General features: G+C 40.9%; 1 protein-coding gene across 8 annotated transcripts in view; it reads left to right on the top strand.

Annotated features, from left to right (window-relative positions):
• LOC122548009 (guanine nucleotide exchange factor for Rab-3A-like) overlaps positions 1-20,858 on the top strand; it is a 42,549-nt gene extending 21,691 nt beyond the window's left edge. For 5 of the 8 annotated variants that reach the window (XM_043686567.1, XM_043686568.1, XM_043686565.1 and 2 more), the window contains 8 exons: positions 13,183-13,438; positions 14,969-15,064; positions 15,207-15,284; positions 17,381-17,596; positions 18,487-18,603; positions 19,528-19,656; positions 20,416-20,528; positions 20,625-20,853. In XM_043686567.1, the coding sequence (XP_043542502.1) occupies positions 13,253-13,438; positions 14,969-15,064; positions 15,207-15,284; positions 17,381-17,596; positions 18,487-18,603; positions 19,528-19,656; positions 20,416-20,528; positions 20,625-20,652 (963 nt within the window). In that variant the 5' untranslated portion in view covers positions 13,183-13,252 and the 3' untranslated portion in view covers positions 20,653-20,853. Of the gene's footprint in view, positions 1-13,182; positions 13,439-14,968; positions 15,065-15,206; positions 15,285-17,380; positions 17,597-18,486; positions 18,604-19,527; positions 19,657-20,415; positions 20,529-20,624 lie in introns of all 8 variants that reach the window. The other 3 variants (XM_043686563.1, XM_043686564.1, XM_043686566.1) reach the window with 3 other exon arrangements.
• The last annotated feature ends 3,376 nt before the right edge of the window (positions 20,859-24,234 follow it).

Here is a 24,234-nt window from a genome sequence, read left to right as displayed (position 1 = left end):
ATATTTTAAGGGTGAAAAATTCTTGATCTGTAGGAGCATTAAAGCTTATGGAGAAAGTACAGGGAAGTCAGTGTGAGGAATGTTGGATCAGCAATGATCCTATTGAATAATGGAGCAGGCTTCAGGGGTCAATTCCTTTGACCTTTATGGAAAGTGAGTCTGGGCAGAACCTTATCTAAATTGATACATTGAGAGTATTGTGAAAATGGGATATGATTTGGCCACTTTAAAAATAAATTAATCCTGAGTTCAGGCGGGACAAGTGTCCAAATATGACAATCAAAATGATATGTCACAAAAGAACATCATTTGGTTGATCGTGCTTGTGCTGGGTGTTTGTAGAATAGTTTGATTAATCCTGCCCCTCTGTGTTTTACCTTTATGCAAGAATGAATAAACGTACAGGATCTGAATTATGCAATTTCAGGACATGAAGTAAGTAAATTCCAGATAAATCCAGTCTGTTTGCTGTGACAAATCCCAGTTTTACAGGAAGAGGTGACCACCTTGGGCAATGTACTGGAAATTAAGTTAATTTGTTATGTGACATCTGATCGCTGAATATTATTGGATATTCCTTGGTTAAGTGCCTTGGGCTAAACAAATTACTTCAGCCCCTGTGTTTTTTAGCAGATACAAAGATTTCAATGAGATGAATTATGATATAATTTGTAAGTCAAAGCAGTGTTAGATAACTCTTTTCCGGATTAGTTTCTAGGTTAATGCTGAGTTTTAATCCTGCTGCCAAGATGGAACTTTCCAATACTCCAAATTCTTAACACTTCCTTTTCCCTATCCTTTTAGTTTTATAGCTTTTAATTTCTATTATCTCTTACTGCTCCCACTCTCTGTCACAGTCCATTATCCTAATGCTGGTCCTCTCTCAAGTCAGTGCCACCATTTGATCTAACCCAATTACTAATTAAAGTCCAAGATCAATCTAAGTTGAGGGGAGAATTAAAAAATACTGTCGTGTCTTGGCTTAATTTTTCATCTGTCTGAGAAGGGCTTTTCCTAGTTCTCCAGATTAGTAGCCAGTTTTTGTCTTTGTGGTAATTGCTTCTTGGGCTCTTTCCACTCTGGACTCTAAGGTTGTTCAAATGATAAAACCGGGAGATTGCTAACCATCTGAGAGACTTGGAAAGCAAGAGCATAATTTTAATGTTTTTTGCCATGATTGTGCTGCATTTCTAGAGATGGAGCAAGATTAATTGAACCCACCTATGAAGTAGGCCTGGTGGTTTTTAACATACCCTATTAATGGGTATGTTTTCCAGTCCCTGTTTTGTTGGACTGGAACAGTCGCTTTGTCATAAAAATCTGGGTCTGCTCCTTGTGGCCAGGTCTGCATTGTTTTAGTGCTGAGTGTCATCCGCTGGCACATCATTTCATAAAAATGCTTCACAGATTCACTAAGATATCATGGTGCATTATAATGAGGGCCAACACTATTTTCCATCTGCTTGGGATTAGATCTTGCTGTATGTTGCATTTGACTGTATAGAATGTCTGAGGAAATCTCCATGGATGGTGGGACATCTGAGTCAATGTCATATTGCCTTTTTGTATATGTTCCAGTTTTGCAATATGTCCTTAGCATTTTTTCAGACTTATTTTAAAATTCATCCCTTTGGGATTTTTCCATGCCATTTATTTCTAGGGGTAGCTAATGTAAATATGCCCTACCATCAAGTAGTTCCATTAACTTGAAAATTAGGCCATTTGCTGGGCACATAGCCAATGAATCTGTCCACGTGCATTCAAGGTAGATGTTTTCCCTCCAGAAGGAAAACATTTCAAATAAAGTTTGTGTTTTATGTTTGAGGTTCTCTGATTAAATCACTGGAAAGCAAACTTAATTTAAGTTGAACAGGATAGCTTATGAGTCTGGGAGGAGTGCATGGGTAATCAATCCCAAGCACTACAGAAGCGGTGCTTAAAGTGTATTTTATTCATAAAAGGTCAATTTGTTTTTTAATTCTGGATAGTAATACAAACTTACACCAGATTTTATGTACTAAACTCAAAAATAACTTGTTTATAATCTTATTCTTCCCATAAGTAGTCAAACTGGTTAACAAAGCTTCTATGTGGAATTAAATTATATCCGCTTTATCCCAAACTCGCACGTTCACATGACAGTGTAGTTCTGTAGAGAGAATATGGGTTTTGAAAAATAGCAAGAAGAAAATAAACATCCATGTGGGCCAAGGGTTTGATCTCAAGGGATAAAATAGAGTAACTTCTCATGGTTTCCCGATGATGGGGTGGGGGGGGGTGCTACAGGTGGCACTGTCTTCTTTCATTCCCACATTGCCAATGGCAGCCTCAATCCTGTGAACAGATTTCTTTCGATATAATTAGATTCCCAACAAGTCTACACTGACCCTCGGAAGAGTAACCCACCCAGACCCATTCCCCTACCCTATACTTACCCCTGACTATTACACCTAATACTATGGGCAATTTAGGTAAAGACAATGACTGTAGATTCTGGGTTAGTGGTGCTGGAAAAGCACAGCAGTTCAGGCAGCATCCGAGGAGCAGTAAAATCGACGTTTCAGGCAAAAGCCCTTCATTAGGAATAAAGCTTATTTCCACTATGGGCAATTTAACGTAGCCAGTTCACCTGACCTGCACATCTTTTGGTTTGTGGGAGGAAACCCATGCAGTCACAGGGAGAATGTCGAATGAGGTGAGAATTGAACCTGAGGCAGTAATACTAACCACTGAGCAGAGCTGGATCACTGAACTTAGTTGAACTCTATTGCACCCTCACTTTCCCCCTAATTGCTTTGAGTAACATGCCTAGGATGGCAACTAAGAAAAACTTTCCCATTAATTATCTTTAAGTACGACAGTTCGTGCACAGATTCTATTTTGTATTTAAAAATAGCTGGGAGTGAATCACATCATTAGAACTTGTTTCAGACTTTGAGTTTTATCATCAAAAAAGGTGACTAAATGCATTCTATTTACAGAAACATACTTTCTAAATGTAATGACATAAGATGCTTTTTTATTTTTGTAGCTTGACTGAATTACTAATGTTTGGAACTCACTTTGAATGCTGAGTGCTCATTTCCTCTATTGCCTAATGTTATAGGTGCTACACTGATATCGTGTATCTCTTGAAATTTCTATTCTGACTGTCTCTGATTTCAAATGTTTGATTGGTTCTTTGAAATATTCTGACACACACAGGTGCTGGAGTCCATGATTTTAAATAACTGACAACTGAATTTTAAAGAAGCTGATGGTTGTAAACATAACTGAACCAACCTTACAACCTTGCTTATCTTTTGAATTATATAATGGTTATTCCATTCTCCCACCTGTAGTGTTGGAGCTAATCAAACCAATCAATGCCATCATAATTTTAGATTAAATAATTGGAATTTAATTCCAGCTGACTTAGTCATAGCACAGAAACAGATCCGTTGGTCCAGACATTCCCAATCTGACCTTGTCCCATTTGCCAGCACTTGGCCCATATCACTCTCAAGCCCTTCCTAATCATATACCCATCCAGATGCCTTTTTAAATGTTGCAATTGTATCAGCCTGCAACATCCCTTCCTCTGGCAGCTTATTCCAGACATGCATCATCCTCTGTGGAAAAGTTACCCTTCAGGTTTTTGTTTTTTAAATCTTTCCCCTCACCATAAGCCTATGCCCTCTAGTTTTGGACTCCCTGCCCGAGGAATAAAATCTTGGCTTGTTAACCTATCCGTGATTTTAAGATCACCCCTCAGCCTCTTTCTCCTTGTTCAGCCTGTTCATCATCTCACTTTAAACTCCAACCCTTCAGTCCCAGTAACATCCTTGTAAATATCGCCTGCACCTTCTCCAATTTAACAATATCCTTCCAGTAGAAGGGTGGCCAGAATAATATGCAGTATTATAGGTAACCTCATCAATGTCTTACACAGCCGTAACATGACATTCTAACTCCTGTACTCGATGTTCTGACTAATCTGACAAGTGTGCCAATCACCTTCACTAACCTGTCTACCCATGACTCCACTTACAAGGAACCATGCATGTATACACCCGGGTCTCATCATTTGTCAACACTTCCCAGGGCTCTAGCTACATTTAACTGTATAAGTCCTGTCCTTATTTGACTTATCAATAATGTAACACCTCACATTTAAATTAAACTCTATCTTCCATTCCTCAGCCTATTAGCCCTTCTGATTAATTTCCATTGTACTCTTAAGATCTTCACTGTCAACTACACCACCTTGGTTTTATTTGCAAACTTACAAACCACACCACCTATATTCACATCCACAACATTTGAGTGACAGACAAAAGTGAGCTCAGCACTGATCCTTGTGGCATATGCTGGTCACAGGCCTCTAGTCTGAAAGGCAGCCCTCCACCACCACCCTCTACTTTCTGCCTTCAAGCCAATTTTGTATTCAATTTCTTTGTTAATCTAAAATTTGATGTTATGAACATTATATTTTCAATGTGCTGCCAACTGACATTTTACACTTGACTCCTTTCATTTCCCAGGGCTACATATAATAACTTCTTTGCCACTGGGCACACACTTCTGAAATTCTTCTTCACTTTTTCTGTCAGGAAACTAAATTCAGTATTGCGTTAGTTGAAGTCTTTTGCTATGAACTTGTAGTTTTTGCACACCTTAAGCAACTCCTTATCTTTTGCTTTCCTCTGTTTCTCCTGCTATTTGGTGGCTTATAAAATGTACCAAGTAATGCAATGGCTCATTTTATTTTATTTTACTTAGTTCTAACCAAATGGAATTCTGGTTTTGACTTCTCAAAGACATTCTCTGAAGAATAAAACAATACTCTGAATTCTCATTGGAATGTTGATTTACAGTTTTTTTTCCAGTAATGGTATTAAAAGGAACATTAAATATTGCATGAAGATAAATATGCAATTTCGTGTTTTAGTTGAATCAGTTGGTAGCATTATTGGTTTCTAAGCTACAATCCCATATTGCTGGTTTGAATCTTCAATATTTTCAGGATCTTAGTCTCCAGTAAAGCTTTGAGTGAACAGCTGTTGGGGAATCTTCCCCTCACTTTATATCGAGAAGAACTGTAAAGCTAAGTTCAAAGTCAATAATGTACTTAATTTTTTCTTTTTGTAGTTAACTACCTTGTAGCTAAAATGGTGCTCCGAGTGGCAACTTTGTACACTCTTCACTATTCCAGTATCCCTATGAGTACACATGACAATTACAATTAATTTCGAATTCTTAAATTCCTTCACTTGCTGTAACTGGCCTGCCAGTGGTACAACCCCGAGAAGATAACATATAAAGTGGGATTTCTGATGCCGTTTCTCTTAAATTATGAAAGAGCTCATTGGTGGCAATTTATCTTCTGTGTTGTGACTTGATTTTTGAAGAGTCAACTATCACGCCAGAACAAGGCAAGGATACGTCTGCGTCTGTTTGAGTCTTTGTGATTCTGTATGCAGCATTCCAGGTCTTTTTCAGTGCTTTGGATTGCAAACCCTTCCTCCATCCAACTCTGTGCAGTAACATCTCCATGCCGGCCATTAGACTGGAACTGTGATCATTTCGGCTCTGCCATGGGTGAAGTAAATTAATTTGCTTCAGTTTTTAAGGCCTTTATGGCCCTTTTTGAAACTATCTGTTTTCCTTTATATAGTGCTAGAGCAACAAGAGCAGGTACACCTGGATACCTCTGGTAGCCAGTGATGTCTCCAGCAGGTTCTGGCCAAACTTCCTAGACTGTGTTAGATAGAGGTTCTTATCCAGTCTTGTACGGTGCATCAAAAGAAACCCCGACCTAAATGCTTTGAAAGGATGAAAAACATGTGTTTACAATGTTGTAAAGCCAAAGAATATTTTACGGTTCATCAACTTCATGAAAGAGGAAAAAATATATAGTGAACCTTTTTATCATTTTTGTGACATTAATTTGTCCTTAAAATACATTTTAATTAGTTAAATAAGTATTTTGTATGACTCTAATCAGCCACTTGCCTCTGGGCTTCTTTCAGTTTTTTTTTTGGAAAAGATCTTTTGAGGTATCCTGCATTTTATAAATCTAAGCCTTTTTATGCCCCCTCTTTCAGTTTGTCATCTGCCCTAAACTTGGGAGCAGAGTTTAGCCATCTAGCCGTTGAGCCTGATCAGCCCTTTGATAGATCTTGACCAATGGCTGGAACTGACATTGTGATTTTTGCATTCTGAAAGCACTGCTCCTGGGATGGTTGTAGATATGGGCTGAGATTTAAAAAAAAAACCCATATTTAGCGCAGTGTGAGAATCAGCTTCCTGTAAAACTTCATTGAAGTCTGTGCAGCTACTTCATTTACATTTTTGAAACAACAAATTGTTTTCAGGAACATCTTTGCGTTATGGTGGGTTCAAGATGCTGGTAAATTCAAGCTAAGGGCCCAGAATTCATTAGGAGGGAAAAGAGCAGACTTTCCCAGAATGCACTCTGCATATTCGCTGCTTAGTTTCCCCCCTTCAGTGAAGTGAACTGTACTTTGTGTCTGACAGCAAAGGTTGATTTTATATCTCAAATATCTTCTGCCAGTTGAGGACCTGTTTTGGGTTGGGTTGTGTTTTGTCTGGTTGTTCCTCCTCTGACTTTACCTGGGTTTTTTTCAGTGTCACCAAGGTGGTATACAAACCCAGGTCCCTTGGCCTTAAGGAGAAAGTGAGGGCTGGAGATTAGAAGTGTGATGCTGGAAAAGCACAGCAGGTCAGGCAGCATCTGAGGAGTAGGAGAATCAAAGTTTTGGGCATAAGCTTGCCAAAGCACATTCCTGATAATTCCTTTCAACTCCCTTGGCCTCAAACCAGTGCAGAGTAAGAATTGAACCCTCTGTTAGTCAAAACATCTGTCTCCAAGGGAGAGACAGTTTTAGATATTTGAAACAGTCATGTCATCATCAATGAGGACTTTTTTTTTTTAAGGAAATCCCCTATCAAAGATGATCTTGGACTCCCACCCAGTGTGGTGGACATTTAAAGCCTCTATTAGACACAGGAAGAATAGAAAAGCTGCAGGAGTAGTTGGATTTCTGGTGGTGAATTTCAAACTTGAAGGAGCTGAGCTTACCCTTCATCCACAACAACTGTTCCTGAAAATCTGGGACAAGGCCGAAATCCTTGCCGATCTTGGGGACACCACCATCAGCACCTTTTTTTTCCTCAAGAAAGGAGACAAGACAGTCTATGGGAATTATAGAGGAATCTCGACTCTCTAATACTGGGAAGATCATCACCGAAATTCTTGTTAGGCACCTTCTCATAATTCCGAAAGAAATCCTTCCTGAAAGCCATTGTGACTTTTGAACAAACCATGGAATTAGCAATATGATTTTTCACTACTCAGCAATCCAAGAGAAATGCCAGGGACAATACTAACCACTCTTTACATGGTCTTGATCAACTTGACCAACCATTTTCACTCCAATCAGGAAGTGGTATTTAAGGTCCTGTCAAAGGCTGGCTGACCATCAACATCCTTCATCTCATCCATGGCACTATGTCAGTGATCCTCACCAGTGGTTATATAACATTCTTTTTTTGAGGTCAAGCAGAGATGCATCATCACCCCTTCCCAACCATTTCTTCATCTTCACTGCCATCATTCCTCATCTTTGTCAAGAACAAGCTTCATAGTGATGTGGGCATTGTCTACAGGATGGACAGCGAACTTTTCAACCTCCAACCAGTTGAAATCCCAGTAGAAAACAGCACTGACCTCATTTGTGCAACTTCAGCATGCAGATGAAAATATCACCTTTGCTCTCTCTCTGAATGGAATCTTCAAGCCTCGCTTACAGCTTTCACGGAAAGTTGTGGAAGAATTAGCTTCCGCCTCAGGAAATCATGCATCCTTTGCCACTCATGCCAGGTCAGTTTCAAGTTCACCTCTCCTTTTTAAGATTGACAAAATCCTCACTCGCCATCAATGGGGTGATTCAACATTTTATCCAGTCTGCGTGTGCTGCCTTTTGAACACCGAAGGACGAGAATCTTCCACTGACGTCTGTGCTAGTACCAGATCCTTTTATACAATGTGGTCATCTTTCTGACTGTTCTGTATGACTCTGACTACTTGGATATAGATGTCACATCAAGGCCTTTTTGAGGTACCAGCAACATGATTTGTTTGTTTGTGATGGGTTCTCCACATCAGCAGGAGGACAGCCATACTAACAACAATATCCTTGAAGCAGCTGACAACACCAGCATCAAGAATATGATCATCTGGAATAAACTGGCCATGTGTTTAGGTTGTCCAAGTTCCAACTGCCAAAACAAAACCACCTTCATTCAGCTGCTCAAGGAAGGTACTCGAATGAGAGGTGGACAAAAGAAGTGTTTCCAAGATTCCTTGAAGGCTTAACTCAAGAAATAGAGCATAGATGTCAATCCATGGGACACTAACATTCAGAAGAGACTGACTTGGAGGAAACTCCTACGTGAAGGGGCAATTCTTAAAGAACATAGGGCAGCAAGAGGAAATGCAGGAAATGAACTGGAAGAAGGAATGCCAATGGTCTCTAGACCAAGGACCAATTCTAGCTCTTGGAAGCACGTTCCAAATTCATGGTCAGAGATGCTCTTCTAGGATCAAGTTTATCAGCCACACGGGGGCCGCCAGAGCCCATGTCCACCAAGGAAATTCCCTGTCGCTAGTTAATCATACTTGTTAGCAAGTGCTAAATGACAGTAAAGGTCATAGGTTGGCGATTCCATTGCTTTGCATGTACTATTGAATTACTTGTTTTCACATATTAAGTATTATTATGTTAGCTTTTCAAAAATGTTCAAGCTTTTTCCTGTTATCCAGACTGGTTTGTATAGAGATGTTGTACGTTGAGTGAGTGCCTGTCTTGTGATCAGTTTGTCCTCTCGCCTAATGTTTTGAAGCAGGAAGAATCCGTCTAATGGTCTTGTATGAAACTGACTGCACTAATGAATCTTTCACCAGTTTACAATCCCATTTTGTTCCTAAAATGGGAAGGTACGTGTTTTTCAAAGAAGTTGCTTATACCACTTAAAATGTGGCCAGCATCAGCAGCCATTTCACTTACTAATCTGAAACACATCCCATGCTTTTGGCTTGCTTCCATTCCATTTCTTTCCATTTTTCTGTCTGCACTGCAGCAGGCACTGACTCTTGTTTGACTGCAATTCTATCGCCACCAGCAGTCTTGTAGTGGCAGTGGGACATCTCAAATGGCATCTTTGCACGCCTGATCAAACCCTGATCTCTTCCTCACTTGATACTGAAATGTTCACTTTACATAACTTGTATTCCTGCTGACTAAACTTGTGAATTGGGTTTATGGAGTACAAATAGAATGTCTATTATTAGGAGAGAGGTGGTGGGGTAACATTCCCCCATTGCACATCGTCAGTGCATGGAACCAGACCCCATTTGGACCAGATATCCAAAATGAACTTCGCCCTATTTGCCAGTTTTTGGCCCATGTCACTATAAACCCTGCCTTCCTGTTCATATGCCCATGCAGATGCCTTTTTAAATTTTGTAATTGTACCAGCCTCCACTACTTCCTCTGCCCGCTCATTCCACACACTCTCCACACTGCGTGAAAAGGTTGCCCCTTAGGTCCCTTCTTAAATTTTTTCCCTCCTCACTTTAAACATATGCCCTGTAGTTTTGGATTCTCATACCCTGGGGAAAATCATTTTGTCTGTTTAGACTATCCACGCACCTCATGATTTTATAAACCTTTACAAGGTCACCCCTTAGCCTCTAATGCTCCAGGGAAAATAGCCACAGCCTATTCAGCCTCTCCCTATAGCTCAAATTTTCCAATCCTGGCAAAGTCCTTGTAAATCTTTTCTGAACCCTTTCAAGTTTCACAACATCCTTTTTATAGGAGGGAGACCAGAATTGCACGCACTATTCCAATAATGGCCAAACCTATGTCCTGAATAGCTGCAACATGACGTCCCAATTCCTATAGTCAAAACATTGACCAACAAAAACAAGTGTACCCGACACTGCCTTCGCTCTCCTATGAACCTCCACTCTTCGGTCTCTTTGTTTAGCAACACTCTCCAGAACCCTACCATTTGAGTAGATAAGTCCTGCTCTGATTTATCTTACAAAATCTCTTGGTCATTCATAAAATGTTTATTTTAAAGTGAATCTTTTAAAATTGCTTGGTATTGTGACTTTTAGGAATAGACTTGAAGGTAAGCTACTGGTATTTTAAATCCAAAGGAAAAAAGATCGTTATTCACACACATTCCCAAAAGTGTAAGTGCCAAAACAGACACACCTCTCCTAGGAGGGGGGAGGTGGGGGGTGGGGGTGGTGCAGTAGTGGTCATGTCACTGAGGTAGATGTCCAGAACTCCAGGTTTGTGTCCTGAGACATCAATTCAAATCCCATAGATCCTAAAAATTTTGAGTTAAACATTCCTGTATAGAAACCACAAAAGATCACCACCTGATAGCCATCTCTTCTGCAAGTGGATCACTTTTTTTTGAAATCTCTTTTTAAAAAGTCCACTATATGTAAATTCTACTTAGTTTGGAGTATGATAACTGGGGCATTTTATGCCCCGTAAGAATGTCCTTGGGTGAGACCAATGTGTATGCGCACCTGTGGATATTTAGATGGGAGATTACCTGTGTAATTTTGTTGCTGTGTGGCCTAAGTAACAGTGTCCCTCTGAGAGCTGAATACGACACTATTGGCCTGGCTATAAAGCAGCTGCAATAGGCCTGAGTCTACTGTAGTTCCAGCAGACAGCAGCAATTGATATTGACACTGGCAACCCTCTCAGTCCAAATATCTGGGGAATGGAGTGATTCCTATGTTGATTCTTCATTCCTGTGGGTCGCAGCCCAGGGATGGTTCTTTAAGTCTCCCTGTTGGTGTGTGGATTTTTATTTGGCCTGGCTGGCTTTCTGCCCTCTATTTCGCCCTGAAAGCACTGCTTTTCCTGTTGTTCCATGAACACTTTACATTCTGTTTCTCTGTATGATGTAATGCCAGTTGGTGGTTGGAACCCCAAAGTAAAACTGGAATGTTTAGCGCTTGGTTCTAAAATGTGTTTTTTGTTTCTGTTTCTGTTTCTACAGAGACCAAGTAACTGCAAATATGAAAAATTGTGTGGGACTGATAGGATGCAATAGCTAGAAACTTCAAATGGACTGGACATGTTGTCTTTGTAGTCAGAAGTAATCAAAGGGGCTAATGATCCTGTGCTCAAAAGCAAGCCATCCCCCTGTGGATTAGGTCTCAAACTGCAGAAATGTTGTTCCTTTTGAAGAACATAAGAACAAGGCTAAGAAAACCAGTTTTAACTCTACTAGAGTGTACTAGTAGGAGTGAATGTTGTCTGTACTAGCTTGGGTTTGAGTGTTTTTTACAGTCTAAGATCTACTCCTGAGTCACTCCTGTGTTGGAGGTTTAATATCTGGGTGCCGCAAACTAGTTTAAACTAAAGGAAACAGGACAATAAATTGACTCTCCCTTACCCTGCATATGGAATTCAGTCATGGTCAAAAGGAATCAGACCTATAGAATTGTAACTATTCTGCAAAACTAAGGATATTGAAATCAACTGTCAACATCCGTGCTACCGATAAGATGGCCACTACAATAGCTGCTATGTTCAATCATCTCTTTTTATGAACAATTTTAGAGACCAATCTGTTTTTTAAGCTGATCTTATTCACCTTTTTCTTGTTTTTAACATGTTATTAATTCATTTAGTAATTAATCTGTTCAGTGAATAAGCTTTTTTTCCTAGATAATGACTGACCATTAATTGACAAACTTGCTTAAATTTAAACAGTCGGGTTGATGCTCATTAAAGGCATTCCCCTGGGAAATGAACCAGGGAATAAGCGGTCACCTGTTTTGAGTTGAAATGGATGCAGTGTGTACACATTCTTTCTGTCTGCAAAAGTTAGGGTGCTATGTATGTGAAAGTGTACCACACTGCAAATGGGACTAGCAATCTCCCAATTGTTTATCAGTGTAGATTTTTGTGTGCACAGACTTTATTTAGTAAATGTTGTTCATTGGGAGTTTTGCAAGCATTGCCTGGTTGGGTACTTTGGTTGCAAACAACAGTAGGAATAAGCTGTTTAATGTAATCTGCCAGTCTTTGTGGTGTACCTAATATCTCCATGATGCTGAAATTCATTAGCTTGATGTCTACATTCTGTTAGTGGCGCACTCCACTCAGTGCTACTGCACAGTAACAGCATGAAACGAAAGAATTGATTTCCTTTTACATTGCTATTTATTGCAAATTGTCCTGATGAAAAACTTTGGAAAATGTATCTTTTTTTTTCTCAGCAATATGCAAGTCCTGCAGCACAAAATGATTGTTAATGACTCCAGCTTTAGAAGCTCAGAAATCTGTGCCAGGTTTTCCATCTCAATCCTGTCATCTGTGCAGATGGATGTGAAGATGCAGACACAATTGGCCAAATGGCTTCACTCTGCACCCTACCAATTCCCGTAAGGGAAGAAAATTTGAGGATAAATGCCCAGTCTTCCCAATGGAGTGTGGTCGCCATCTAGTGTTTCTTAAATTCTGATTTTCAGTTACAGGCTGTGGCCTGCAGTTGACTTTTATCTTCACAACTTGCAATGTTTTATAAATGTGTGGATTCACAACTCCGTCCCTGTTCACCATTGAAGTTTTTTTCAATTACTTGTCCTTGTGTCTTTTTCCTATTCAGCTCTGCTACTCTTTTTCTTCCCACTGTAGATCTTTATTCTCAATCTTTTGGTCTCAATGCCTCTTTTACTTTTAATCCCTTTATTATTCTTATTCTTTCACCCTTGCTCATTCTCAGAGTCTTTACCTCTTTTTCCATCCTTTCTCTTGTCCTTCCTGTATCGTGCTTTTTTTCTCACATTTTGTACCCAGTTAAAGATTTAACACTAAAATGAAACAACAAAACTGCAGATGCTGGAGATCTCAGACAAACGATAAATAAAAGTTTCAAGAGAACTTGGCAGATCTGACTAATCTTTGAAGAGAAAAACAGAAATCTGAGGAAGGGTCACAGTTGACTGTTTCTGTCTCCACAGATGCTGCCAGACCAGCTGAATTTGTTTTTCTTTGTGAAAGATTGAAGCTGTGCTATGTTGCTTTGACTGAGTTATACCTACTCCTGATGGTCCTAATTTGTTCGTCTCATCAGGGATCAGAAGCTAACTGCTGGGAGCCAGTGTTTGGCCAGTAAAACTGTGCTCAGCACCTGGAAGGAGGCAATGCCTGGGGATGATGAAGCAGGATCTGAGCAGCATGCAGCAAAAGCTCAGCAGGAAGCCTCTGAACCCATGAGCGAGGAGATGCTTCGCAATGCGTACCACCTCTCCCGGCTGCGGAGTTCCTCTGTGGAAATACGGGAGAAAGGATCAGAACGGCTGAAGGAGGAGCTGGCAAAGGCGCAGAGGGTAAGAGTGCAGGTTGCAGTGTATGACTTCAAAAGCTTTCTAGTTCTGCTTAAATGTTTTAGTATAAATATTTGTGTATTTTGTTGAATGATGCTTACTTGAGAGGGTACAAGTAAATAGAATAAAACCGGGTTGAAGGAATCTGCAGTTTACTGTCTGCTCTACATTTTTGATTGTGGCAAATGAAATGTTAGCACATTCATTCCTGAGCATATATTTATAACTGAATATGATGGAGACATCTTGCACTTTAGATCTGTAGTAAAGACTATATAAAAGCTAGAGCTGACCATCTGATTTACCCTTTTTTTACCCATCTATGGATAAACGTTACCATGCAGCAGGAACCATCCGTTAATTGAGCTGGTTGGTTATTTTTGAGGATTCCACTTTGGGATGTGAAACACACCTCTACCTTGACAGCTGAACAGCATAGAGTTTATTAGACTGTGTAGCCTCTTGGTCTGCATTGCATCAAATCACCTTACCGTCAACTTTTGACACAGCTGATACTCCTATGCAGTAGCATTGTTATCATTGTGTATTTTAGCCACCCTTTGTTTTAGAACTCATTCCACCTTTTCAGCTGTCTTTGACTGTAAAGCTATTATGGACTACACCTCACAGTCCTGTCATCTTTCCATCCTTAGCTCACATCTGATGTTCATGCACACAAGTGTTTACCAATAAGTGTATCTGGACAGGGATTTGGAGCATGACGTGGGTGATTATATGTGGGGTACAGGGTAAGGGTGAGAGAAATGGTGCCAAGGAACAGAAGCCCCTGACTTGTCCTGCTGCTCAATGAGATCATGGCTGATCTGTGATCTAACGCTATATACCTACTTTGGCCTGTATCTCTTCAGACCTTATCTTTACAAAAAATTATCTGTTTCCAATTTTAAAAATGAACTGCTATTTGTGGAATAAAGTTCAAACCTTGACTATTCTTTGAAGAAGTGCTTCTTACCATCTCTCCTAAATGGTCTGAGCCTAAATTCTCAGACTAAGCCCCATTGTTCTAAAGTCTCCAACTAATGGAAACAGTTGATCTTTATCTACGTGTCCTTTCCTGTCAGCTTGGAGATTTTGCTTAACCCCTAACCTTCTTAATTCTAGAGAAAACAGGCATAATTTATATAATCTGTCCTCCTAACTTAACCCCTGAAGTCCAGGTACCGTTCTTGTAAACTTGGTGTCGTGTGACTTCTGAGAATAGAGTATTGACTAACAGGTTTATTTGAAATGACGAGTTTTTGGAGCTCTGCCCCTTTGTCAGGTACCAAAGGAGCAGTGTTCCAAAAGCTTGTTGTTTCAAGTAAGTCCATTGGATGATAACCTGGTGTCATGTGACTTCTTAGTCCACCCCGAGAATGGCTGACTATTGCCAAATTTACTTCCATCCTGGGTGAAATTATCACTGAATTGATATTAGGCTTGGAGCCATTCCTGGTTCTGTACTGCATTGGACGCTCCATTTATTCTCCTAAGTCATTGATGTGACTGACATGTCTTTGTTCCTTGTTTTAGGAGCTGAAGCTCAAGGATGAAGAATGTGAGAAACTATCTAAAGTGCGGGAGCAATTGGAGCAGGAACTGGAAGAGCTGACAGCCAGTCTCTTTGAGGTATTGCCAACTCTGTGATTTCTGGGGCTTCAAACCTGGGTGTTTGATGCCAATATATTCTTGAGCTGTTGTCCTTTGACCCTGTCATCTAACCCATGCTCTTTGCTCATGGTCAGTAATTGTTACTGTTTCTTATGAACAGGAAGCGCATAAGATGGTGCGGGAAGCAAACACTAAACAGGCCACAGCTGAGAAGCAACTCCGAGAAGCCCAAGGCAAGGTAGGTAACTTCTCCTCACCATGTGGTCAGACGTGTGTCCCACAAGCTACCTGATGACTTGTAGGGTGATTCAGAAGGATTTGTAGCATTATAGCTTCAAGTTGTAGCAACATCTTTTTCAGAAGGAGCTGACCCTGGTCTTCAATATTGACCATAGTTTGTTGTGTAGTCTCCTGAGTGGTTGAGGTGATTAAAGGACAGAGGGAACTGAGATGAGAAATCTCTTCACCCAGAGAGTGGTGAGCCTATGGAATTATTTTCCACAAAGTAGTTGACAGCAAAATATTGAATGTTTTCAAGGAGTCAGATATATTTACTTTAGAGCCATGGAGAAAAAGTGGAAATGTGGTACTGAGTTGGATGATCAACCATGATCATATTGAATGGTGGAGTAGGCTTGAAGGGTCAAATGGCCTACTTTTATTTTCTATATTTCTGCTTGTTGAAAGTGCAAATAACGTTTGGGTGTCATTGAGTACATGCAAGATGTTCCAGGATTCTTTATACCATTTTCTGGATCTCAAACTTAGAATTTATTTTGTGGTAAAAGTTTGTAGCAAAACGGTGGGTTTAAAAGGACAGTGGCTGAGTGAATGTGAAATTACCTAAGAGACCGCAACTGACATGCATAGTTGTTTTTCAGACTAGGGAAAGCATGTGTGCAATGGTAGACCTGAGAAGTCACAGTTGGGTCCACTGCTCTCTTTCATATAAGGGTAATTACCTGGATTTAGGAATGTGCTATAATTTTAAGGATTGCAAATGTCATGAAACTTAGAAATAAAGCAGGTGGTGAGGGGGCAGTAACTTAAGGAGATAAACAAACTGGTGAAATAAATAAGCACCTGGCAGGGAAAAGTGTGAAGTGATTAATTTCATTAAGAATGAGAAGAGGCAATGAGGGAAATGAGACAGTATTAAAATAGTGCAGGAAGATAGAGATCTTGGTATCAAGAGACAAATCCTTCAAAGGTGACATGGCAAGATGAGATGGCCATTTCCTTAAAAAAAATCTAATGCAGGCTTTTTCATTGGAAAGATTTATGTGTGAAAGGAAGGCAGCTGTGCTAATCTTTTTTTTTACAAAATGCTAATTAGCTCACAGCTGTAGATTATGGCCAACTCTCTGTCCCACACATGAGGAAGAATAGGATGGGCTTGGAGATGGTTTACAGGGGGTTTATTAGAATGGTATCAATGATTTAAAGATTTATGTATGTGGAGAGCCTGGACAAGAGCGGAGAGACTGCGGACAATTTGAAGGTATTCAACATCTTGAATAGTTTTGATAGAGTAAATAAATTGTTTCAAGTGGCAGAAGATTTGATAATCATAAGGCACAGATTTAAGGTGATTGTCAAACAAAAACCAAATACAACATTGGCTACGACATTTCAGCTGGATGAGTCATGGTCTGGGATGTATTATCTGGAAGGCTGATTGAATAAATGTCCATGTTCAAAAAGTAATTCACTAACACCTTTTTTGAAGGGAAGACATTTGCTGGTTTGTGGGGAAAGAGGAGGATAGCTCTTTCAAGAGGTGCAAGCACAGTGGAACTAATGGCCATCTTTGCTGTATCAACAATTCTCTGATTTCTAATGGTCCTTTTGCAGATTGTCAATGGTCCTGTTTCTATATGAAAATGTAAATATAAGCTAACTTTCTTTGGATGCCTCTCAGTCCTGACTCTCTTTTCATTTAACCTGCCTGATTCACTCGATGGGGATATTTTCTGCATGTGGATCAGTAGTTAAAATAACAAATTCAATTCAATGAAGTCATCAGAATCCAATTGACACGAAGACATATCCTGCAGTTCCCTACAAGTGTCTAATGCATGTGCTCAGAAAAGTATATTTAAATTGGAAAAATGTGGGATAGGAGCAGGACATTGGCACGGATCCTCTGGGCAATTTTAAACTGAGCCCAAACCCCATCTGCTCAGTTTCCATATTGCAGGTCTTGTTACAATCAATTCTTGGGTGTCTGAAATTAATTGATTTGTTCTTCAGGATTAGCATCCACTACCATATTCAAATGATTGGCTGGGTAATGTTTGACTTTCTCTGTTTCCTCTCCCCACCCCATCTTAGATTGACATGCTTTTGGCTGAGGTAACAGCACTGAAGACCCTTGTGATTACATCTACACCATCTTCTCCGAATAGGGAGCTGCACCCCCAGCTCCAGAGCCCCTCTAAGGTGGTCTTTAAGAAGGGCCATAGTCGCAACAAAAGCTTGAGTAGTGCCATTGTGACGGCAGCGACACAGAATACCCAGTTAAAGCCAATCAGCAAAGATGGTAGGGAGGTGAGTGTGGAAACTATTCTGATCACTCTCTGTCCACTTGTCTGTCTCATTAGCGGTCTTCTCTTGTCTGCTTCTCCTGGCTTGCTTGCCTTGCTGTCTTGCCTTGCTTGTTTCTCATTCTACCTGTCTGGGTCGAGATATGTGCCCCTCAGTGGGAATGTGATTCAGTACCTTGTTTGATTAAATGTGACATCAGCAGAACAAATCCTGGGTAATTTTAACTCCAACCCACCACTGGGGCAATTCTGTAGGTTTGCAGAGATTGAGATAGCTGGGGCCTTGAATCTGTCTGCTATAGCTCTAATGCTCTGCCACTAGTAAACCTGAGGAGAAAGTGAGGTCTGCAGATGCTGGAGATCAGAGATGGAAATGTGTTGCTGGAAAAGCGCAGCAGGTCAGGCAGCATCTAGGGAACAGGAGAATCGACGTTTCGGGCATTAGCCCTTCTTCAGGAAGAATCTAGTAAACCTGAACCTCGGTACTAAATTGATTTTGGAGGGGTGGCATCATGTTTATTGACCTAATACCTGGCCTCACACAAAAGTAAGTGGTGGAAGCCCCTTGTCAGCCCTGATTAGGGGAGGGTTAAGGGAAGTGTACAACAACATATACTTGTAACTGTCCACATAAATGCTCACGAGTTGTTAGTGACCACTGAATGTGTTTGGCACTTTGAGAGAAAAGTGTTGATTTAGAATTTAAAAATGGGTGAACAATCAATTAAAGACTAAATTTATTCATCAACTGGGACCTGATGCTATCTTAAAAGGCATGCTGAGTTGAACTCACAAGAAGTGCTCCTTGAGACTATTGGTTTATGGTCAATTCCCTGTCTGTCTGTTCTAATATTCTAACTCTGCTAACACTGATTTTTCATGGTGCTCCTGAAGGCAGGGGTGCCCACTCTCCTCTCTCTGCTGCTCTGCATCGTACCTGGGAGGGCGATTTATGTCACACCTGAGCCGTATGGGCATCTTACCAAGCCATCGTCAATGCAGGAGCATCAGGTACAGTTGTCACCTTGTGCCCCAATTGTCCTGTCATATTGCTGCGAATGATCTTTGTCATAGAGATGTACTTTGTGTTTACTCCTCTTGATGTTAAACTAGGGTAAAAAGAATTGAAGGACAGTGTTGTGGTGAATTAAACCCTTCAGCCTAGGCTAATGGCTAATGCTTATTCTGCTATCTCTGAGACAGAAATGAGCTGAAAGGAGTTAGGGTTTCGTTTTCCAGTGTGATTTATGGTACAATATAAGCAAGGGCACGAATTTGGAATGTCACTAGAAGAATGAAAAATATGCATCTGGAATAATTGTGTTGTAAGTGACTTATTGGAGTCAGAACAGGTTTATCATTTCATTAACCCATTAGTGATGTGAAGCCATTGACAGTTTACTGCCATTCCACATCCATACTTACAAAAAGTGATGAGACTGAAGGAGTGTGTGCTTGGTGCTCATGGAGTAATCGAGAGTTAATGTTTGGGGAGTAGGGAGAATACAAGTAGCCTTGGCACTAAGGGCGGCACGGTGGCACAGTGGTTAGCACTGCTGCCTCACAGCGCCAGAGACCTGGGTTCAATTCCCGCCTCAGGCGACTGACTGTGTGTGTGGAGTTTGCATGTTCTCCCCGTGTCTGCGTGGGTTTCCTCTGGGTGCTCCGGTTTCCACCCACAGTCCAAAGATGTGCAGGTCAGGTGAATTGGCCACGCTAAATTGCCCTTAGTGTTAGGTAAGGGGTAAATGTAGGGGTATGGGTGGGTTGCGCTTCGGCGCGTCGGTATGGACTTGTTGGGCCGAAGGGCCTGTTTCCACACTGTAATGTAATGTAATCTAATCTAATATAAGAAGGAGATGCTTGCTTACCTGCCTAACCTCTGGTTTCAAGGTAATACTGCTATTCCTGATGCTCGTATCTTGCTCCTTACAGATCGACCTGATTTTATTCGAGGAGTTCCAATCGTGGAAGGAGGATCCAACCCTGGATAAGGCTTGTCCATTTCTGGAGAGGATTTACCAGGAAGATATCATCCCATGTCTCTCCTTTGCCAAACATGAGGTGAGCTTGGTGGCTGAAAATAGATAACCCTTTGGAATGAGCTGCTGTTAGACAGAGCACAATGATTGCCTGATGGCAAATAGAGTTCTGGAGGATGAATCTTTAGCTTCTGGAAAGCCCATAGACCTCACGTTGTGCCTGGACTGGTGCCTTTGTTAAGGGGCAGCTTGGTGCTCGTGGTGTATGAGGAATGAGTCCTTTGTTTTTTTGAGGGTTTTTTTGTACCTGGTTTCTGTTTGAGGGGTTGGTTACTACTTCTGGGAGTTCCTGATGACTGCAGTTGAGAGTTCTTTAACACATTTTATCCCGCTTTATGCTTCCAAACTTCCTCCCAGTGTTTGATGGTTCAACTTTCAAAAGCACTGTGTTTGTTGACTGGAGCACTTCAGCAGCAGGATGGCAAAGAAGTCTAACAAGTGAGGCAAATAAACTGGAGGGAGACTGTGGGCTGCTTTCGCTCCCTGCCTAGAGAGACTGTCCGCATTGGGGGTGGGACCAGAGAATGAGCAACATGATTGACTTTTTATTTACTTCAATTGGTTTACAGGTAAAATAAAACTCTTGTGAACAAATATTGAATTGCCCTTGTATTTAATAGTGTTTATTCTGTTTCTCTTTCTTGCTGTCCTGCTTGACTTGCATGCTCTGATTTTGTCTTGCACTCTACCTTGCTATATGTCCTGTTTACTTTTGCCTCTACTTTCCCATGATCTGTGTCTTTTTTTGTTTGCGCGCTCTCTCTCGCCCTGTCTCTCTCAGCTGACTGAAGCAGTCCAAGCTGCTGTGGAGAACAATACTTTGAGTATTGAGCCAGCTGCTGCCCAGGCATTACCAGTCGTCAAGGCCTCAGCAATAGAGTGTGGAGGACCAAAGTAAGAGCACATTCTTCACTCTTATAGCCTTTGATCTGATTTATTGTTAATTTGGTCTGATTCTCCTCTTGATTTAATGTTCTTTCTCTCTTTTAGTGGGTGGCGGGCTGAAGTGTTGACGTAAGTGTTTACATGGATATTCCTGATCCTAATGAACACTAACTTTTGTAATCAGCCTTTACTCACAGTATTAATACAGCTTCTGTAAACTCCATAGTGGCGCTGAAACCTATTCCGACTGGGGCTATATGGTCTTGCAATCTGTACTTTTCTGGATTCTGGCTCTGAGTTGTATTGGTGCAGTAAACACATTGAAACCAGCAGGCAGCTAATCTCCCAGTGTGAAATGTAGGGGACACGTTTTCAATTAAATATTTATTGGCTATTGTCCTAGCTATATAGCAGGCTTTCAAGTCAGCTAACCCTGACAGAGCTAGCTACAGGATATTTTTTTGGGAAAATGGATAATCCCGAATTTGTGTAGCAGATGACCCCAAGGTGGTGCTGATCTATATTGCTAACACAGAAGCATATATGTATTCAAACTTGTTTCAAGGACCTTTGGGACCCATATGCAAATGTACTAGAGATGTTTGGGTCAGACTTTTGTTTTTGCAGAACATGCAGCAAGCACACAAGAATACCACAACCTGCAAGACCAATCTCCTTTAAGTCACAGACCATCCTGGTGTAGAAACATATTGGTTTTCTATCGTTGGGTTAAAATCCTGGCCTTTTTGCTCCTAATAGCATTGTGAGACTATCATCTTCCCAGGGACTGTAAAAGTTCAAGAATGTAGCTCACTTCCACCTTCTCCCCAGGCAATGGGGAATAAATTCTCACCTTGCCAGTAACACTCATTCCCATAAATGGACATAAGACTCCTCTTTGTCTGCTTGTTGCATGGCTTCTGTAATTGTATGTATTTGGCTTGCCTCTTTTGGATGAAACCTGTTTTCAGCAATTATAATACTCTTTGCATTGCTAATGCTGCCTTTCAGAAGTAATGACTTGAGCCCATCAATATTATCTGATGAGGTGGAGGGGGACCCTGTGTTTGTTTTCCTGTAGCTGCAGAGGGGTGGCCTATAGATCTATAATGAAGATAATCATCTCCTCTGCATGTTACTGGAACAGTGAGGCTGGTCGTGAAATGAAGACCGTTTGATTCACGCAATTTCCATTTAGAGTTGGGAATCTGGCACCTGGTTCACCCCAGGTTCTGCCCTGACGTGGTCTATTTCAGAGACAATTAATGACGGACCACTTTACCATGCTAGTAAGTACAGTGGGCAGTGCCCTGGGGCTGGAGGGCCATTGGAGACCATCCAGAGACAGACAGGCAGTCCAATTGACGAAGCTGGTGAGTAAGGGAGAAGGAGAAGGCATGTCAACAATTTTAAACCTAGGACAGCCACAGTTACCTGTATGAGGGCTTGGGCATATCAGTAGGTTGCAAGGGAACATTTGACATGTAGTCAACTGGTGTGAACAATGGGTGGGCATCTTGCAATTGGAGATAATTCAATCGGTGTTTAATGGACTTTTTGTTTGGTTATCTGAGGATTTGGGAGTATTTATTATGCAGTGTTTCTCTCATAGAAAATGTGTGGGGGATGTGTCTATAGCTATTGGGTTGAATTTTTAAATGGTGCGGGGTCTGGATTGGAGGCTGTCAGGGGTATGACTTTGTGACTAGCCTCTGTGTGCTGGCTCACTGCCACAATCCCTAATCCTGAGTTGTCCAGGTCAACAGGATGAACTTGGAGCAAACAATGGTGGGAGACAGTGGTGATGGATCAAGAAAAGATCTGGCCCTCCCCCATGACCCATAATGATGACCACGCCAGAGGTGTGACTGTTGGCTACCTCATTAGACAGGCTGTCCCTCATGATCATGGCCAGGTAGCTGTGGCTATTTGAAGTTTAAAATTGTTGACCTGCCTTTTCCTTCCCCTTCTTCTCTCTTACTCATCAGCTTCCAGCTTAGTCCATTGGGCTGCCAGTCTGTCTCTGGAGGGTCTCCAGGGCACTGCCCACTGTACTTCTATGGTAAATCTGGTCCCTGTCATTAATTGTCCTAGTCCTTTAATAAATCCCTGTTCATCCCTGGAGTAGGGATGAACCAGGGGCCAGATTCCCAATTCTAAATTGAAATTGTGTGGATTGAACGGTCTTCATTTCACTATTCTCTCCCCTATTATGACTGCAGTTCTGACAGTGTTCTGCAGAGGGTGGTAAATGCCCAGCTTCATGAAATTTGTTAAATGTACAATTTCTAAATTAGACTATTCCCAGAGGCACTCACATGCAGACAGAGAAACATGCTGAGCACGTGTTGTATGTACACTTCTAATGATTTAGGAAAAGCTTTTAAACATAATATTCCTTATTCAGAAATCTACCTCAACTACACGTTTTCTCACTGTATATCTCATTCCTTCTCTTTCTCAAACGCATCTTTTTGATGCTTTTACAGTTCGTTTTAGTGATCTTGGATTAATATCCTCCTATCTCTGTTGTACTTTGTGTGAAGTGTTCCAATGAACGTTCCTCTTTCCAACTCTCTTCATTCCAACGCAATTTAGTTTAAATTAGGATTTCTTTTGAGTTTTAATAAAATTATTATAATTTTGAAACTGCTTAATGATTTTGGTGAAAAAGGAACAGGCACTTTCTTTTTTATTTGACTTTCTAAAACAATAGTCAACAATCTTTTTTTACAAGTTTGGTTTGATGGGAGCGTGCTCAATTGCTGTGTCCAAACTTAGGCTGACACTTCAGTGCAGTACTGAGGGTGGTACCATCTTTTGAATTGATTTGATTGGAAGAAATCCCATCGCCTCTATTTGAAAGAGGACCGTGTTCTCCCAGTATCTTCAATGTAGAATTCCACCACCCAGGTCAGATTTAACTAGTCACTTTTTGCTGTTCTGGGGTCTTACTTAGCACAAAATCGCTGCAGCATTTCGGAGAGTACTTTAGTAAGTTTATCGGCTGAAAAATATTGTCAATGTTGCAAAAGGCATAACATAAATGCAAGTAATTTCTCAAAGTTGAAACCTTGTATTATGTTGTGATGTTTCTACTTGAGTTGAAATTGTGATGTTATAAAACATCTATCAAAGCTGGCATATATTCAGTGATATCACATCAGCACAAAGCAGTTATCTCTAGCTATTACACCTTCTCTTCCTCTGCTAGTGTGTGGACAGATAAGTGTAGGAGAGACAGCCTGCAACAGCAGTACATGATGACCCTGTGAGCAATGTTATCTGTCTCTGTGCTCGCCTGCGTAATCCAAACTGTCACTACCTTTTCAGGTCATCCTTCAGCTCAGTATACCAGAGGGATCTGGTATGTTCATCCCTGCTTGCTACTAAACTGTGTTTGAAACCAAAACTGGTTGCGTGGTGTACTGTCCCCACTTATCCTTTTCCAGGAACTAGAAGAAACTGATCAATCCCTTTAGTACCAAAGATTTGTTCTATCTAGGTTCAGTGAACCAGGACTGTTGCAGTATGGAGCAGGTCAAGGTGCTTCTGCATTGTCCTTGCCCATGGCTCGGGAAGGAAAGAGATTTAACCACTGGGAAATTACATTTTATTTGGAAGTTTTTTTTTAATGGAGATAGAGATTAAAACACGAATGCTTACCAACACATGTGCACAATACACTTACATGCCAGAGTGGGGATTTAACTAA

The sequence above is a fragment of the Chiloscyllium plagiosum genome, unplaced genomic scaffold (assembly GCF_004010195.1).
Source record: "Chiloscyllium plagiosum isolate BGI_BamShark_2017 unplaced genomic scaffold, ASM401019v2 scaf_6019, whole genome shotgun sequence".
Lineage (NCBI taxonomy): Eukaryota > Metazoa > Chordata > Chondrichthyes > Orectolobiformes > Hemiscylliidae > Chiloscyllium > Chiloscyllium plagiosum.
This window is presented reverse-complemented; position numbering and strand designations above follow the sequence as displayed.